Genomic DNA, 18,800 nt, shown 5'->3' on the forward strand with positions numbered 1-18,800 from the left:
AAAGTAATAACGGCGGGATAGAAATTAAATAAATAAAGACATACATACAATCTCTGGTCTCCTGGGGTAATAGTTTCACTTGTCTCCCAGGTAGACTTTTGGCCACCCCTCCAGTCTGTAGGGGAGGGATGTTTCTACATGCTCAAAGACAAACTGTACATGTCCTGAGCTGGTGGAGCAGTTGGGGTTTGCCACTTCACAACTGCTGCTTCCCTTCAAGGCTGTTGTAAATTCCTTACATCACACAATTTGATTCAGCCAATTTGATTTAGCCTTTCCCACTCATCTGGAAACTTACTTTCCTTATTTTCCTCACACAGCCTTCAAAATCACATTTATATAGGCCCCAGTAAGGACAGCCAGAAAAACCTTATTTAAAAGGCATCATTATAAACTTCCAGTAGATTGGTGCAAAAAACTAAATATGCATCTTATATGGGAGCTTGTTTTTTGATATTTTACGGTCTCTGTTATTTCTTGGCAATAATTAAATTACTCCTTAGGATTTGGAGTTATTTCAGAAGAGGGAAATTTATGAAATTGCAATAGAATGGCTCCTTAACTGCATACTTAGTATAACTTCAGTTTAACAAACCAAATTGTTGTGCATCGAAAGTTTAATGGAGCAAAGCATAGACCCAGGAGTAGGGCTTGCTTTGGCAGCAAAAAACAGGCTCAAGTGTTGCTGTTAGAGGATACATCAACTGTGAGAAGTGGCTGATCGGGGCCTATTTCTAATTAAACATTGTAATTTAATCTTCAATTATCATTAAATGTTACAGTTTTTATATTTTAAGTATAGATGTCTGACCATTCGTAATATAACAGAGTACATTGGAACATCTCAGCTTGTATATATAAGCTATTTTATATTGAATACGTACAATTTCAAATGATTTCAGCTTGTGAATTGATTTCAGCTGACTTCAGATACAGAACAGCAAAAATTAAATACATTTTTTTAATATTTGGAAAATAATAGGTTCAGAAGTAATCGTTGGAGTAAATAAGTACCAGTTAGAAAAAGAAGAGACTGTTGAGGTTTTGGCAATTGATAATACATCAGTCCGAAACAAACAGATTGAGAAGCTGATAAAGGTAAATGCTGTGCACATTTTTTAAGAAGAGGAAAAAAAGTTCCTTTTTTTTTCATTTCCTCCACAAGAACTGAGTAATGCTTAGGAATAAGGGTTATTGTCAAATTGCTCAGCAACAGATGGGCTTTTTTAAAGAATGCTTTTTAGGAGTGCCTTATATGTGCTATCTTAATCTGTTGCTTATTTGTGGCTGAGGTTTGTGTTGGAGATTTCTAGCGCAATCTCTTAGCTCCATCTATCACAGCTCTGCTCCTTTCTACAAACGTTTCCAAGTTTTCTTATACTAGGAATAATTTAAATGTATGGAATTTGGTATTTTACAGTAAATACATGCAAAAATCTGTTTCCCCTTCCCCATTACTCCAAGAACGCTGTTCTTGCTCTTCTCCATCTGACATAGGTGACCTTTCTAAATCAGGCTCTACTTGAAGGTGACATGACAAATGTTTCTAATTGCATTATCTGACTCCTTGATATGTTTTTCACAAAAACTGACAAGCTCCCAGCTTGTGCTGAGACAGAAGGCGGGTATGTTCCTTTTTACTCTTTTCCTTTTACTCCTGTTTACTCTTGAAAATGATTTCCACGCTAGGTCTAATTTTATCTTATTCATCCTGGGGTGGATTATAGCCCATTAAACTGTTCTGTAATCACAATTCTTATATATGCAAACAGACAGATGCATTTTCCTCTATCCTTTTTTGTCCATTTTTCTTTCCTGTCTCTCACTCCACCATATACACTTATTGCATGCTATTCCCATGTATAATACTCAGATCCACAACCTGAAATAAGCAGCTTTTCAGGACTGATGTTTGTCTGTTTCCTGCTCCCTTGAAGCTCTTCCCAGGAACAACTTAAAGCACTATCTCTCTCTTTCATTTGCAAGTTTGAAAATCAAATTTGTAAATGTCAGAAATGTTTGTAAATATCCTGTAACACTTCAGCAGATGAACTAATGAACTGATGTGGGGGATAGTGGCTTATTTTAGTCCACTTAAATCTGAACTCTTCAGCAAAGGATTGTTACCTTGTCATGGTGCTGGAGCTTGAGCACCTCAATGATGCCATGAGCTAAACCGTGAAGGGCCACCCAAGACGGGAAGGTCATGACAGAGAGGTCAGACTAAATGCAATCCCTGGGGAAGGTAATGGCAACCCACCTCAGTATTCTTGCCGTGAAAACTAAATGCATCAGTACAACCAGAGATATGTCGGTATACCATCGGAAGATGAGACCCCCAGGTCGAAAGATGGTCAAAATGCTACTGGGGAGGAACAGAGGATGGGTTCAACTAGCCCCAGACGTGATGACGCAGCTAGCTCAAAGCCGAAAGGACAGCTAGCAGCCGACGGTGCTGGTGGTGGACAGCGAATCCGATGTTCTAAGGATCAACACACCATTGGAACCTGGAATGTAAGATCTATGAGCCAGGGCAAATTGGATGTGGTTATTGGTGAGATGTCAAGATTAAAGATAGACATTTTGGGCATCAGTGAACTGAAATGGACTGGAATGGGCCACTTCACATCAAATGACCACCAGATCTACTACTGTGGACAAGAGGACCACAGAAGAAATGGAGTAGCCTTCATAATTAATAGTAAAGTGGCTAAAGCAGTGCTCGGATACAATCCAAAAAACGATAGAATGATCTCAATTCGAATTCAGGGCAAGCCGTCTAACATCACAGTGATCCAAATATACGCCCCAACCACAGATGCTGAAGAAGCTGAAGTAGAGCAGTTCTATGAGGATCTGCAGCACCTACTGGACAACACGCCTAAAAGAGATGTTATTTCTATCACGGGAGGCTGGAATGCTAAGGTGGGCAGTCAAATGAAACCTGGAATTACAGGTAAGCATGGCCTGGGAGAACAAAACGAAGCAGGACATAGGCTGATAGAATTTTGCCAAGACAATTTACTCTGCATGACAAACACTCTCTTCCAACAACCGAAGAGACGGCTTTATACATGGACTTCACCAGATGGACAACACCGAAATCAGATTGATTACATCCTTTGCAGCCAAAGGTGGCAGACATCTATACAGTCGGTGAAAACAAGACCTGGAGCTGACTGTAGTTCCGATCATGAACTTCTTGCACAATTTAGGATCAGACTAAAGAGATTAGGGAAGACCCACAGATCAGCTAGATATGAGCTCACTAATATTCCTAAGGAATATGCAGTGGAGGTGAAGAATTGATTTAAGGGACTGGACTTAGTAGATAGGGTCCCGGAAGAACTATGGACAGCAGTTCGCAACATTGTTCAGGAGGCGGCAACAAAATACATCCCAAAGAAAGAAAACCAAGAAGGCAAAATGGCTGTCTGCTGAGACACTAGAAGTAGCCCAAGAAAGAAGGAAAGCAAAAGGCAACAGTGATAGGGGGAGATATGCCCAATTAAATACAAAATTCCAGAGGTTAGCCAGAAGAGATAAGGAATTATTTTTAACAAGCAATGCACGGAAGTGGAAGAAGACAATAGAATAGGAAGGACAAGAGACCTCTTCCAGAAAATTAGAAACATTGGAGGTAAATTCCAGGCAAAAATGGGTATGATCAAAAACAAAGATGCTAAGGACCTAACAGAAGAAGAAGAGATCAAGAAAAGGTGGCAAGAATATACAGAAGACCTGTATAGGAAGGATAACAATATCGGAGATAGCTTTGATGGTGTGGTCAGTGAGCTAGAGCCAGACATCCTGAAGAGTGGGGTTGAATGGGCCTTAAGAAGGATTGCTAATAACAAGGCAGCAGGAGACAACGGCATCCCAGCTGAAGTGTTCAAAATCTTGCAAGATGATGCTGTCAAGGTAATGCATGCTATATGCCAGCATATTTGGAAAACACAAGAATGGCCATCAGACTGGAAAAAATCAACTTATATCCCCATACCAAAAAAGGGAAACACTAAAGAATGTTCAAACTATCGAACAGTGGCACTCATTTCACATGCCAGTAAGGTAATGCTCAAGATCCTGCAAGGGAGACTTCAGCAATTCATGGAGCGAGAATTGCCAGATGTACAAGCTGGGTTTAGAAAAGGCAGAGGAACTAGGGACCAAATTGCCAATATCCACTGGATAATGGAAAAAGCCAGGGAGTTTCAGAAAAACATCTATTTCTGTTTTATTGACTATTCTAAAGCCTTTGACTGTGTGGACCATAACAAATTGTGGCAAGTTCTTAGTGGTATGGGGATACCAAGTCATCTTGTCTGCCTCCTGAAGAATCTGTATAACGACCAAGTAGCAACAGTAAGAACAGACCACAGAACAACGGACTGGTTTAAGATTGGGAAAGGAGTACAGCAGGGCTGTATACTCTCACCCTACCTATTCAACTTGTACACAGAACACATCATGCGACAAGCTGGGCTTGAGGAATCCAAGGCTGGAGTTAAAATCGCTGGAAGAAACATAACAATCTCAGATATGCAGATGATACCACTTTGATGGCTGGAAGCGAAGAGGAACTGAGGAGCCTTATGATGAAAGTGAAAGAAGAAAGTGCAAAAGCTGGCTTGCAGCTAAACCTCAAAAAAACCAAGATTATGGCAACCAGCTTGATTGATAACTGGCAAATAGAGGGAGAAAATGTAGAAGCAGTGAAAGACTTTGTATTTCTAGGTGCGAAGATTACTGCAGATGCTGACTGCAGTCAGGAAATCAGAAGATGCTTAATCCTTGGGAGAAGAGCAATCACAAATCTCAATAAAATAGTTAAGAGCAGAGACATTACACTGACAACAAAGGTCCGCATAGTTAAAGCAATGGTGTTCCCTGTAGTAACATGGCTGCGAGAGCTGGACCATAAGGAAGGCTGAGAGAAGGAAGAGAGATGCTTTTGAACTGTGGTGTTGGAGGAAAATTCTGAGAGTGCCTTGGACTGCAAGAAGATCAAACCAGTCCATCCTCCAGGAAATAAAGCCAGACTGCTCACTTGAGGGAATATTAAAGGCAAACCTGAAATACTTTGGCCGCATAATGAGAAGACAGGACTGTTGGCAGATTGCTGGGAAAGCCTTTGGCCCAGGAGAGATCAGAAAAGTCACACACACCAGGCATTCCTATAAAAATAATTTATTTACAGAAAGCAAAATGAAAGCAAAACATATTTAAAAGTCTTGGGCTCTCAGTGAGAGCAGCTTGACTCTCTACATGTCTGCACAGAAGAGAAAACAAAAACAGAAACAAGTCCGGGAAGGTTCCTCCCCCCAAGGTGATTCAACCATTAACACGTGAAAAGGAGACAATTAAATTCAACCTCTTCACCTGGCCAAAATGATTAGTTACTATAGCAACTTTAATCTGCGGTAGGAAACATTAACAAGGACACCTTGGAGAAGATGCTGATGCTAGGGAGAGTGGAAGGCAAAAGGAAGAGGGGCCGACCAAGGGCAAGACGGATAGATGATATTCTAGAGGTGACGGACTCGTCCCTGGGGGAGCTGGGGGTGTTGATGACCAACAGGACACTCTGGCGTGGGCTGGTCCATGAAGTCACGAAGAGTCGGAAGCAACTAAACGAATAAACAAATCTGAACTCAACGTTGTGAACATTTGAGACACTTCTGCTGCTTTGTTTTTTCAGTTTTGTTTATCTCGACCCTAGTAGGTAGCTAAAACTGACCTTCAAGAATCTGGTATAGGTAACGATACAGATGGCTTAATAAATTATTATGCAAGCACTAAAATTTCTTTTGGGCATTTGAAATTATTTTGAGGGTAAGGGGTCAGACCTACTGATAACATTCCATTGTTGAACAGAAATCCATTTTGGAGAATTTGGCCACACAATTCATGAAATAAACCTTAAGCTTTAGCCACCTATAATATGGCTTTATGAAAAGGTACAAAAGCATAGCCTAACTTACGGCACCAGCTCACAACTGCTCTAATGAAAAGAAACATGTGCTTTCATTAACCATAGAAACTATAGTAAACAATTACCTGCTTGATATATTCAGATTTGGAAAGATACATCTCAGCACATTTAATGGGAGCTTGTTATTTTTTTGCCAAAAGTATATAGTTGGTAGGCAACGGTCTGGAATGGGAATTATGTATAAGAATATGATTTTATATTTTAGAAAGTTACGGTGAATGAATATTTGTGTGTGCTGGGAAATCATGATTTAACCTTTTAAATTGATAAAAATTAAAGAGACATTCTGCAGATGGATTTTAATACATTAGATATGAAGAAAACTTATTTCTGAAAACGGCTTTGATTTAAAAAATAGTAAAATGTGCACATTTTATTGATTATTTATTGGGCCTCAGAATGGGGCAGGTTATGAATCTCAGAATGTAATGTTTATAACAGCGATTGATCTGAAAGCTTGACAAACTTCTTTTTAGTCTGTGATTGCAGCTGAATTGCTTGGCTTCAAAACCCAGTTTTAGGCATATGCATGTTTGTAACTGAGATGGCTAATTAAGTCCTTTTTCATCAACTGAGGTATGTGAGGAAAGTCAGGGTGGAATCTCTCTAGGATTGTGCTGTGAGTAGTAGTGTGAAGTATTATGTTTCTTTCACGCTTCTCCTTAAAGGTGAAAGCTTGCAGAGATGAAGTAGCAGCCCAAAAGTGTCTCACGGCCTTAACAGAATGTGCGGCTACAAGCCAAGGTAACTTGCTGGGCCTGGCAGTAGAAGCAGCACGTGCAAGGTAGGTGGAAAGGATTGTGTGCATTTATCAAATAACTAAATGGACTTTAGATCTGCTATTTTGGTTCGTAGTAGAGCTGTGCAACTCACTTGTTAAGCATGATTTGCCATGCCTACTTCCTGAGCAACTAATGAGAAAGTGGCTAGAATTTGGTAGTTGGATGTGGTAAACCCTGGCTTTAATCTACTCACCTATAATTCTGAATGCCTGAGACCATGCTGACAAGAAAGCCTACATGGGAACTGTAAAAGCCTGTAGTGTTCCACATAGTTGAGAAACTGATACAGTGACATATCCCAACCTGCTATTCATTGTAATACATTCAGCTGAAAACAGTTAATTTCTCTTTTAATCGCTTCAGAAACAATTCTCCCTGAGGGTATAACTGAACTAGGAGCCAGCATGGTGTAGCAATTAAGGTGTGGACTAACACCAGGGAGTCTGCTCTCTACCACAGAAGCTCACTGGGTTACTTTAGGCAGTCATCCATCAGCCCAACCTACCTCACAGGGGTTTTTTTGGGGGGTGGGATGGGAGGAGAGAGTTCTATATATACTACCTTGCATTCTTGAACAAAAATCAAGATACATATCTTACACTAATATGCTTACATATGTAAGCTATTATAATTTCAAATATTGTTGAACTGGAGAATATGGAGATGAGATATACTCTTGTTACAGCATACTGCTAGAATACAAGAACGGAGTTTTTGCTGAAGTCGGTGTTGTATTTTGATAGTTCATACCTACTTCAGGAGAAGTAAATCTAAGGTTTTGATTGTATACTTGCTTCAGATGTACAGTTGGTGAAATAACAGATGCAATGAAAAAGGTGTTTGGTGAGCACAGAGCCAGTGATCGCATGGTGAGTGGCGCGTATCGTCAAGAGTTTGGGGAGAGTGATGAGATTACTCAAGCCATCAACAGGTAAGACATGTACTCTCTTTCTCTGTGCCTATATGTATTATTTTCCAAGAATTCATATTCTTTAGATTTTAGTTTAGGCCTTACATCTTTCCTCCACTGCTAAGTGGGGAGGTCACTTTCTCTTTTTTCCATCCTCTAAGCCGGTCATATTTGCTTAGTGTATGTAATTCTTCCAAACTTCATAAGATCCAGTAAAACCTTTAAAGCTTTTGTATCTTTCAAATTCAAAAAAAGAATTTTTGATGTTTCTGTGTAAGGTCTCCATGTTATTTCTTAGTTTAATTGTTTAATAATTCAAGTTCATTTAATCCATCATTTTCTTGATGAGACTTGGGCAATATTTTGAAATTAAAATTTAGCAAATAAATTATTTTAAAAAGTATATTTTGAATATGATTTTTAAAATCTTTTCTTAATTCTCAGTTTCAAGACCAGGACTATAAATTGTGATATGCAAATGCAATTTCATGCTCAAATAGTGCTTATAAAATTCAAAGTTATGAAGAGCTCAGATTTTTATACATTGGTAATGCAAAATATATGGCTTCCAGGATGTGTGTGACATGGTCTGCCATGTCCCTTTGTTTCCTTAAAGCCTTCTTCCTTTCCCTGTTTATATGTTCTTCCCCAGATTTCCCTTTATCATCTTCCTCCCTCTACCTTTTCTCTCTCTCCCTCTGTTCTTTCTAATCTTTCTCTACTTCTCCATGCCACCTGTACCCCATCCCTGCCTGATCCTTTTTATCCCTTCCTCTCTCTTCTTCATCTGTGCTACCTTTATTTCCTTCCTTCCAAAAGAACAGAAACCCTCAGCAATTTTTATGTTCATTAGCAGAGGAAACTATTGTGTTTACAGCTCCCCTAAGAATGATGCAATTCTGCACTATTTATTTATAGAATGTATAAGGCTGCCCAACTATGACTCTGGGTGGGAAATATCAGTAAAAACGAGAAAATTAAAACCCAACCAATATAAAGTCAGTACAACAAACTGTAACCGTACAAACATAGCTGAGGCTGGAAATAACCAACACACACTTTCCCAAACACAGTAGGCAAAATTACCAGCATGGCCCACTGCACAGGAGAAGAGCTGGGTTTTCATGGCCCTTTGGGAAGAGAGAGAAAACTTTCTTTTGTTCATTCCAAGTAACTTGCCACATTCTTTCCCACAGCTGAGACTGAAATAAGTTTTCTGTCAGTGACTGCTGGTGAACAAATAAATTCTAGCAATTCCCTATTTTCTTTTTGCTTAAGAGGGGGTCTGTATATTGGAGATATGTACATGAGGAAGAAAATAATTATTCATAGAAAATTCAGAAATAATCCCACTAATTTAAAATCTTGTCCTCTTCTTCTTTTGAGGTGCAACCCTCAACATGCCATTAAAGTGCATGTGTGTTCCTTCTAGTGGTGCACATCCTTAACAATGATTTTTTTGTTTTCTTGTACCAACAGTGAACATGTTTAGTGGTGCTGTAGTGCTCAGTCTGCTACGTATTTATTTTTTTTAATCTTATTTTTTAAAAAACTCAGAGTTCACAAGTTTCTGGAACGGGAAGGTCGTAGACCACGTCTTCTTGTTGCTAAAATGGGTCAGGATGGCCATGACAGAGGAGCCAAAGTCATTGCTACAGGATTTGCAGACCTTGGATTTGATGTAGATATAGGTCCCTTGTTCCAGGTATTTAGCCTTTTAACTTAGATGCTAAGTTATTAACAATAAATACTATAATAATGACTCAAACAGCTTTTATAAAAGATTCTCATTTATATAGTTCTACTAATTCTTTAGAGAAACTGGCTCCTATTATAACAGGTTCTTGGTAATATCAGGTAAACAAACCATGGCACTTCCAGAAACCCCCATCTTCTTTTATCCCTTTTCCTTGTTGTTTTTTTAAAAATTCTCTTATCCCCTTTTGTCCATTCTCATATATAAAAAGGTACCCACTACTGAAATTTATACGTAAGCATATTCCTTTTAATCATGGCCAGAATCAGATGTACCAATGACTGTGTCTTCTGCTTAAGCATCTACAAAATTCATTAATGAGGGAAGACTCCATCCATAGATAGATACAAGGTCATCTCCCTGTTACACTTCCATACCTGGTCTAGGTACCTGTGCTTTTAAATAGATATCTTGGAAACAGCCTTAAATAACACATACCATAAGAAATTATAAAGCATACAGCATTTCATTTATGCTGTTGTCTATGAAAAATGCACATACTGTTAACTTTTACAGTCTTACTCATTGTTTGTTTGCTATTTCTTGCCTAGACACCCGCTGAAGTGGCCCAGCAGGCTGTAGATGCTGATGTGCACTGTGTAGGCGTGAGCACACTAGCTGCTGGTCACAAAACTCTTGTTCCTGAACTCATCAAACAGTTAAATGCCCTTGGCCGCCCAGATATTCTTGTCATGTGTGGAGGTGTCATCCCTCCTCAGGTATTGAGCATCATACTGTACATTGCAAATCCAAAGACGCAGGCTAGTTGTGAAATTATTCAGTTCCTCTTGGTATTATATACCTTGGGAGAAGTTGGTTGGTTTGACATTTGGGATGGTTTGTTTGTTTGCTAGGTGGGTGGTTCTACATTTTTTACCTTTTTCATTTCTTACAAGCATGTTACATTGTTCAAGGATTTTTGTATGCTCTCCATCCACCGTATCTTGTTAAATATTCAACATGAGCCGGATACTAAATATTTTCAAAATATTACAGTTAAAGCTACAAAATATACAGTCAGGACCAGAAGTATTGGAACAAGGATAACTGTTTTGGCATTTGGCCCCTGTACACCACCACACTGAAGTTGAAAGTAAACACACCCAGGTGGGAGCAAAGTCAGGACTTTCAGCTGTAATTCAAGGTGTTTGACAAAAGTGGGGCATTAATCATTCAGGAAGTACAGCCAGTGGCATACACACACACCCATCGTTGGTGGCTCATAAGTAATGGAACAAACCAACATCATTACAAACATAAGGATCGCCTTTAATACCTGGATGAAAATCCTTTGCAGTCAATGACTGCCTGAAGTCTGGAACCCATGGACATGACCAACTGCTGAGTTTCCTCCCTCGAGATGCTTTGCTGGGCCTTTCCTGCAGCGGCCTTCAGCTGCTGGTTTGTGGGTCTTTCTGCCTTCAGTCTTGTCTTCAGTAAGTGAACAGCACGGTCTGTTGGATTGAGATCAGGTGACTGACTTGGCTATTGAAGAACATCCCACTTCTTTGCCTTGAGAAGCTCTTCGGTAGCTTTTGCTGTATGTTTTGGGTCATTATCCATCTGCAATATGAAGCGGCGTCCTAACAGTTTGGCAGCATTTGACAATCTGAGCAGAAAGTATAGCCCTATACACTTCAGAATTCATCCTGCTGCTTTTATCAGAAGTCAGGTCATCAAGAAACACCAGTGACCCAGTTCCATTGGCAACCATACATGCCCATGCCATAACACTGCCTCTACTATGTTTGACAGATGATGTCGTATGATCATGAGCTGTTCCGTTCCTTCTCCATACTTTTCCCATCATTCTGGTGCAAGTTAATCTTGGTTTCATCAGCCCAAAGAACCTTATTCCAGAACTGGGCAGGCTTTTTTAGGTGTTTGCTGGCAAAGTCTAATCTGGCCTTTTTGTTCTTGAGTGTTACCAGTGGTTTGCACCTTATTGTGAAGCCTCTGTATTTACATTCATAAAGCCATCTCTTGACTGTAGATGTTGACAATGACATGCCTACCTCTTCAAGAGCATTCTTGACCCAGCTAGATATTGTGAAAGGGTTCCTCTTCATCATAAGCAGAATTCTGCAGTCATCCACTTTAGTTGTCTTTCATGGTCTTCCAGGCCTTTTGCTGTTGCTGAGCTTGCCAGTTAATTCCTTCTTTTTCAGGATGTTCCAGACTGTTGTACTGGCCACTCCCAATGTTTTTGCTATCTCTCTGATGGGTTTATTTTGTTTTCTCAGCCTAATGATGGCCTCCTTCACTTGCATGGACACCTCTTTGGACCTCGTGGTGAGAGTTCCAGTGAACAGCTACCAAATGCAAATGTAATGCTCAGAACCACCTCCAGGCCTTTTATCTGCTTGATTGGTCATGGGGTACCCAGAAACAGGCCACACCTAGCCATGCAGCTACTTGTCAGCCATTCGTTCCATTACTTATGAGCCACCAATGATGGGGGGGTGGTATGCCACTGGCTGTACTTCCTGAATGGTTAGTGCCCCACTTTTGTCAAACCCCTTGAATTACAGCTGAAAGTCCTGACTTCGCTACCATCTGGGTGTGTTTCCTTTCAACTTCAGTGTGGTGGTGTACAGAGGCCAAATGCCAAAACAGTTACCCTTGTTCCAATAATTTCTGGTCCTGACTGTAAACTCCATTGAATACAAAGCCTATTTTTTCAGTATTTGTTTTTCTCTTTGGTATTCTTGATCTTGATTTAACAGCTGTAGGGTTCCTAATGATCTTACAGAGATAATATGCACTTTTCGGAGGATTTTTAACTTTGGGTTAGATTAGTACCTGCAGATTTCCCAAGGCTTGAAGCTGTCCAGACTCACTATGGCTATGCAAACTGAGTGAATTTGAAATAAGAGAGCATCAATGTTCTAGCCCATAGTTACTGTACTACTTGTTTTCCCACTTGCTGCCACCTGAGACGGCCACCATTAAACTGTGATCTTGCAGTACATGTTTTGCAGAATTTTACCAGCAAAATCTTATCTGTATACGTTTATCTGTCTTTCTCTCTCCCTGAATAGGATTACGACCACCTGTATGACTCTGGTGTTTCCAATATATTTGGCCCAGGAACTCGAATCCCTAAGGCAGCTGTCCAGGTTCTTGATGATATTGAGAAATGTCTGGATAAGAGGCAGCAATCTCTGTAACCCACTGTCACTTAGTAATTCATTCTGCACATTGTATACATGTACAGATTTATCACGTGAATGTAGTATGATCAATTGCAAGAAGGAAAATAGTCCATTTAAATCAGCTTCAATGCCTGATACTGTCTTGTGCTTTCTAAGAAAGTAGAAAATGCATGCAAGATTAAACCTGGGGGAAAAAAATTATGAATGGTATGTATAAAAATTTATCAATAAAATCAAAATGGCCCAATAAAAAATAACCTGAGTAAATGTTTAAATAGCTTTTGCATAGATGTTTTTTCAGATATATTTTATTGTTTAAATGATCAGATTGTAAAATAAAGCTGCTAGAATTTAGCAGTGAGGCAACGTCCCAAATGTATTCAAACTGCTAAACTGCTAAATTTTCAGTACAAACTGAACTGCTAAATTTTCAGTACAAACGCTGGGACAGTCTATAGGATGCGATGGATGTGATAACATGAGCAACATGCACAGAAATAAATATTCACATGGTTGTTGGTCCTTACGTGTTAATAAGAGACGTCCCCATAACTGAGCAGTGATAACACAAATGGAATCCAACTACTGGAAGTCTTCAGTTCTTCAACATAGAAGAGATGATCAGTTAACTCACATTATGATAATGTAACTTTTAACCATGATTTCTTGAATAGGCCTCAGTTGCCTAAGTTTACAACACATTAATCCATGAATGATGGCTTAATAAACCACAGTGCTCAGATTTATACACATGCAAATTAAAGAAACTGCATGATTTAGGAATATGTCACAGGGTGTTTGTAAGGAACATTTTTGTTGCAACACAAAGGGAAGAAAGGACATACTTTGGTGTGCTCATAATTTTGGAGATCCTCATAAGCTTTCATAGGGAAAGGCTTATAAGGTTGTCCTTACTTTAATTAAAGTTTAGTTTTCAAATATGTTTCTGTGGTTAAAGCTGCTAAGAAACTCTGTTATCAGTGCTTTGTATTTACTATATTTTCAGATTATTTCATCCTAATATGGGCTACAAATTAAGCAAGCAGATGAAACATAAAGCTTGAGATAGGCTGGAAGATTATAAAAATAAATATAATTCTCTCTGAAGACTTCTATATATCTGTCTTCAGGGGTCATAAATACGCATTCCTGATAGTTCAATATCATGTTCGTTTTGCAGGTGAATAATTGAGGCTGAACAATGTAAAAAAGAAGGCAGTATGTGATGTAAAATTCACTTCTAGTTTAGAGAAATGCTCTGTTGTCCCATGTTCAAGACGACTGGTTTTCTGCTTGTCGTGATATTTGCTATTTCTTTGTTTGGGTCCCACAATCTTCTACCGCAAACATTCCTTTTGAATTTGTGATTCTCCAGTGGCTCAAAGCATGACATTGATAGCTTTAAACAAAGATAAGGGAAGTTATGAGATGTTCTGCGATCTCATGCATTGGGAAGTAAGAAAAACCTGATGTTTAATCTTCCTTTGAGTTGTTGAAAATAAGCACTGGAAACTTTTTTTTTTGCATGAAACAAAGATTAACATTTGCACTGATGACAAAGGAAAGGGAGGCTTGATACTTCTCCATTGTGGGTTTAAGCATTTCAATACTCCAATTAAATAACAGAAAATCTGGCCTATACCTTCTATCCTGGCATCCCTTAATAATGTAAACAATTAGACTTCTAAACATTAAGGCCTGCATGAAACACATACGACTGTTTTGAATTCCTGACAAAGATGGGGGTTAAGTTTCCAGTCTCCAGAGGTAATCACGTTACAAGTATTCCTCGTTTAGCAACCACAACTGAGACCAGCAGCTCTGCTAAGCGAAGTAGTCGCTAAGTAGGAAATTACGTGACCATGACTGTGCTTTCCTTCTCCCCGCTCCCCCACCCTTAGGAATGTTCATGGCGCTGGGATAATTAGCAAGAAGGGAATTAACGTTTCTACAGAGTCCTCGCCAACTGCCTCGTCCAGTGACTGTTTCAAGTTATGATGGTGCTGAAAAAAACTTTACAGCCAATGCCTGCATTTACCTTTGAAGCTTCCCTCAGTCATGTGATCGTCATTACGATCAGTATGCACTGTCCTGTGCCTGACCTGTTGTGTTTCTTCCCCACCACCACCACCTTGCAGAGCAGAGATTGGAGAAAGCGATTACAAGAGTGTAAGTAGGCACAATGGGGCATATACATTGAAAGCTGGCACTGGCAGCCCTGGGTACACTCTGCAAATAGCCTGGTGTATTCCCCAGTATGTGCCTGCTTATGCTCTTGTAACCCCTCTCTCTCCTCTCCTCCTCTCTGTGAGGGGGTGGGTGAAGACGAAAAACCTAATTCAAATAATTTCCATGAAGCTGAAGCAAGGATCCACTTTGAAGCAGCAAACTGAACTAGTGGCTGTGAAGTGTTTCATTGCCCTTTGAAGTGGCTTTTCTGCCCCTCTGGGCTGTTTCAGGCAACACGTGATACTGCAGCTTCACTTCTCAGTTTGCCAAGTGGAAGTTAAGTTATGCACTGGACTGACACTGACATGAAGCCAATTGCCTCCTCCAACTCTTGCTTGTTTGGTGGTTTGGGGAGGGTCTGGCTAAGTTTGTGTTGGGCTTCATTCACATTCCCAGCTTCTTTCTTGGGGGCAGCCTCAGGCCTGACCTCTGCTCTGTCAGCACAAGGACGAGCTTAGATCAGTTCTCTGCACTCTCAGTATGGGCTCGAGGCTGACCATCTGAAACCCACTCTTGAGTCATCCAAGTCCTGCATGACCAGTGTGGTTTAACTCTTCCAATAGGAAGTAACCCAGATCCTGGCCCAAACATTTACTGTCCAGAACAGGAGGTGCCAAGGCTAAACAGTGATGAGGACTGTTCTGTGAAAGCCCCCAAATTGCCAAACAGCAATTCCAAACCTGTTGGCATCCTACAAAGCTCACTGACCAGAGGCATTCTTACCCCATAAAGGTAAGTCAGTGTTCATTCTTCAGTGTTAGAACAAGGCTGGCACTCTACAAAGCAGCTAGAAAACAAGTTTACTTTTAAGCAGTTTTGATAGTTTCAATTTTTAAAAAAATCTGGAATAGGGTACTGTCTGTATAGCTTCAGGGCCATGTCTCTATAGTCTCTTTGCTGTCCTTTCTTTGTCCTTGTGGCATTGTCTTAGAAAAAGGAACAGGAAAAACACTTCAAAAGCATATTGCAATGAAACCCATGGAGCTGTCTGCTGAAACCTGGTAAACTTAATCTATCCTAAAGGATCTACCATTCTTGCTATTTTCATCACAACTTTCCAAAAAGTGAAACAACTGCATATACTTTGATACTTCTCCAGTACAGCCAAATCTTTTTTTCAAATCAAATCAGTTTTCCCTCAAATCTTGAATCAAGCTCAAGGCAAAGAATACCCTCTTCAAATCTGGAATCCCCAACCATAATGTGTTGGGAATGATATGAGTTGAAGTTGGGAATGGGCTGGCAGTCTAACATGGTTTTCTGCAGTAGATAGTAAAGGGAAAACTATACAATGTTAGATACAGCTAGGTTGCGATTAGTGCGACTTCAAATAATGTGACATTTGATTTAGTGCAAATTGTAAACTGATACCAGGTTGCGTTTAATGCGACCCAAAATTCAGTGAATGTGAGGCTAACGCGTGCGCAGTTGCGGTTTTAGACGCTGCTCATCTTTGTGCAAACTGGAAAAAAGGAAGATTCCATCAGAGGAAAACAGCACAATAAAAAAGAAGAGGCTGGTTATTACATTAGAGCAAAAACGTCATAGCAACCCTAAAATAGGACAAGATGTTGGAGTGCCTGAATCTATGGTAGTACTTTTTCGTTTTTATTTGCTTTCTGTAACTACTCTGTAACTTTGTTAACCATAAATTTAAATTATACGTATATTTTTATCTTTTACTGTAATATTTCATTAACATGCATATAAAATTGATGTTTAAAATTGTTCATTGGCTATTTCCATTGAGCTGGAACCAATTACTTGGTTATTTCCATTGAGCTGGAACCAAGCCGCCCAGAGTTGTTGTACGCGAGATAGGCGGTAGAGAAATATGACGAATAAATAAATAACCTTATTTTTCCATAGAAATATCTCTTTGAATAGTAGAAATTCAAATAATGCGACATTTTGTGGGATTCATTAACCGTACTAATCGAGACCTACCTGTATTAAAATTATGCAGAAATCCAGATTTGAAGGCAAATATACGATTTGAAGTGTTCACAGAAACACTTGAAATCAAACATGCCTTTTCCTAAGACAGAAGAATACTTGCTTGATCCAAGGAAAAATACAGTTGCTTTTAGGTGTTTCTGAGAGGCACTGCAGTGTGTGTGCACTAATGGGCACTCCAACTCAAATCGTGCCCTTTGAATCTGAAATTCTAATCACCCCTATTCAGTATGTAATGCACAGGTGTCTCCCACCTTTTTTTTTTTAATTATTATTTCTACAGTAAGCACAGGATGAACCTATTTTCATCAGAACCACCATACATGGGAAACCTTTATCATTCCCTATGATGCACAGGGGTGAAAAATAATAAAGAAACATTACAGCCAGTGAGTGTTGTCTCTCAAAGACTATGCTTGTCTGGAGGATATGTAGGGCAGTGCGTTCCAAATTGCAGAATAATCATGCTTCTTTTCTTTCTGTTCAGAACAGCCATATAGTTTGATTTATATCTTCTGTGAATAGGAAGTCCATAGATACCTCTTAGTTCATAACCTCTGTTTAATTATGTTAAGTACCTTAACAAAAACATACAACTTTTTGCAACTGATACAGCGTTTAACCAAGCAAACCCAAGGAAGTAGCTAAAGCTTTAGACTATTTCAGTCATATCCAAAACCAGCATAACATAATATATGAAGTTTTTCTATCTTGTCCTTTTCCCACTTTAGACTGTAAACTTATTGACAAATAAGTCTATTTAATTATAGTTTCTGTGTTTGGTTTAGACAAAATTTATGCATACAATTACATTCAAAAGAAACTCCCTAGAAATAATACATTGTACAAAAACAATCTAGTTATTTTACATAGCTTTACCGATCTATAAAATAGGTCAAAGTAGCACACTCTCATTTATGAGCACTTTCTTCTTTTCTATAGTTTCATGAACAATGCCAATCACGGTATTACCCTACAGCATTTTTCTCAATGAATTTTCTTCTTCTAAACCTAAAAAGTCCAGAACCAAGCATTTAATAGACACTTAAATGCTGCAAGCTTCAGTAGTGTTATGGAATTGTACAGCCTATAAATAGCTTAAGGTAACAGCATAAATAGCTTAAGGTCAGAGCATAAATGTAAAAAATCTTATATCCATATTTTGCAATTAACAATGCCGGTGGCAATTTTAAAGTAAGCAAGAAACATACATGATGCCTGTGAAAATGCTTCCCCACTGAACACTCAAGAATTCTTGTTATGGTAGGAATTTGCATACCAATTTTCCAGCATTTCCAAACCGTTTACTGTACGTTAGGATTTCACAGGTAAAACTGAATAAACCACCCAGAAATGGACTAAATATGTTAAACCAATTCATTTTTAGATGAATATGGTTTAACATATTTAGTCCATTTATAATCCAATTATGGATTATAATTATATTATGGCCAAAGTCCTTCTTTTAGTTCAACAAAGAATGTTCTTTGACTAGTTGTTTCATAATGCCACTCAAACCAATCAATAGAAAATTTGCAAGGAATGCAACTAAAGCTACAGTTTCATGAGAAATGTACATTTGGAATTTTAATTTTTCAGATACATCAAGAGAATTTACCCTGTTTAAACACATAAGTAGTTTTTATGCAATTATATGTATAATCTAATTCATTTTTCTTTTAAGCCTTACATTGGCACTACTCTGGCCCCTATCAAGAATAAACAAAATAAATTAAATGAATTTTACCACCATTTAACAAATGACAACATCTTCCTGGCAGAAAGCTACCACTCAAATTCCAATCAAATCTCACATTCAGACATGTTCATTTTAATCTATCTGAAACCATTTTTATTCAATACAGGACTAACTTAGTAGGGAACTTGATTAGAAAATAAACTTTACCTTCATCGTTCCTTCCAGGATCTGGGTCCTGTGCAGTCCAGTCTAAGGAGATTCTCAGAAGAAGTTTAACCTATGTCCCTTGGTCAACAGAGGACTGCAAATCCTGTACAT

General features: G+C 39.0%; 1 protein-coding gene across 2 annotated transcripts in view; it reads left to right on the forward strand.

Annotated features, from left to right (window-relative positions):
* The window catches only part of MMUT (methylmalonyl-CoA mutase), a 28,810-nt gene extending 15,855 nt beyond the window's left edge, over window positions 1-12,955 (forward strand). For both annotated transcript variants that reach the window (XM_063317147.1, XM_063317157.1), the window contains exons 8-13: window positions 983-1,098; window positions 6,664-6,779; window positions 7,577-7,708; window positions 9,245-9,392; window positions 9,995-10,162; window positions 12,485-12,955. In XM_063317147.1, the coding sequence (XP_063173217.1) occupies window positions 983-1,098; window positions 6,664-6,779; window positions 7,577-7,708; window positions 9,245-9,392; window positions 9,995-10,162; window positions 12,485-12,613 (809 nt within the window). In that variant the 3' untranslated portion in view covers window positions 12,614-12,955. The remainder of the gene's footprint in view (window positions 1-982; window positions 1,099-6,663; window positions 6,780-7,576; window positions 7,709-9,244; window positions 9,393-9,994; window positions 10,163-12,484) is intronic.
* Window positions 12,956-18,800: the final 5,845 nt, after the last annotated feature.

This window comes from Candoia aspera, chromosome 1 (genome assembly GCF_035149785.1).
Source record: "Candoia aspera isolate rCanAsp1 chromosome 1, rCanAsp1.hap2, whole genome shotgun sequence".
Taxonomy (NCBI): Eukaryota; Metazoa; Chordata; class Lepidosauria; order Squamata; family Boidae; genus Candoia; species Candoia aspera.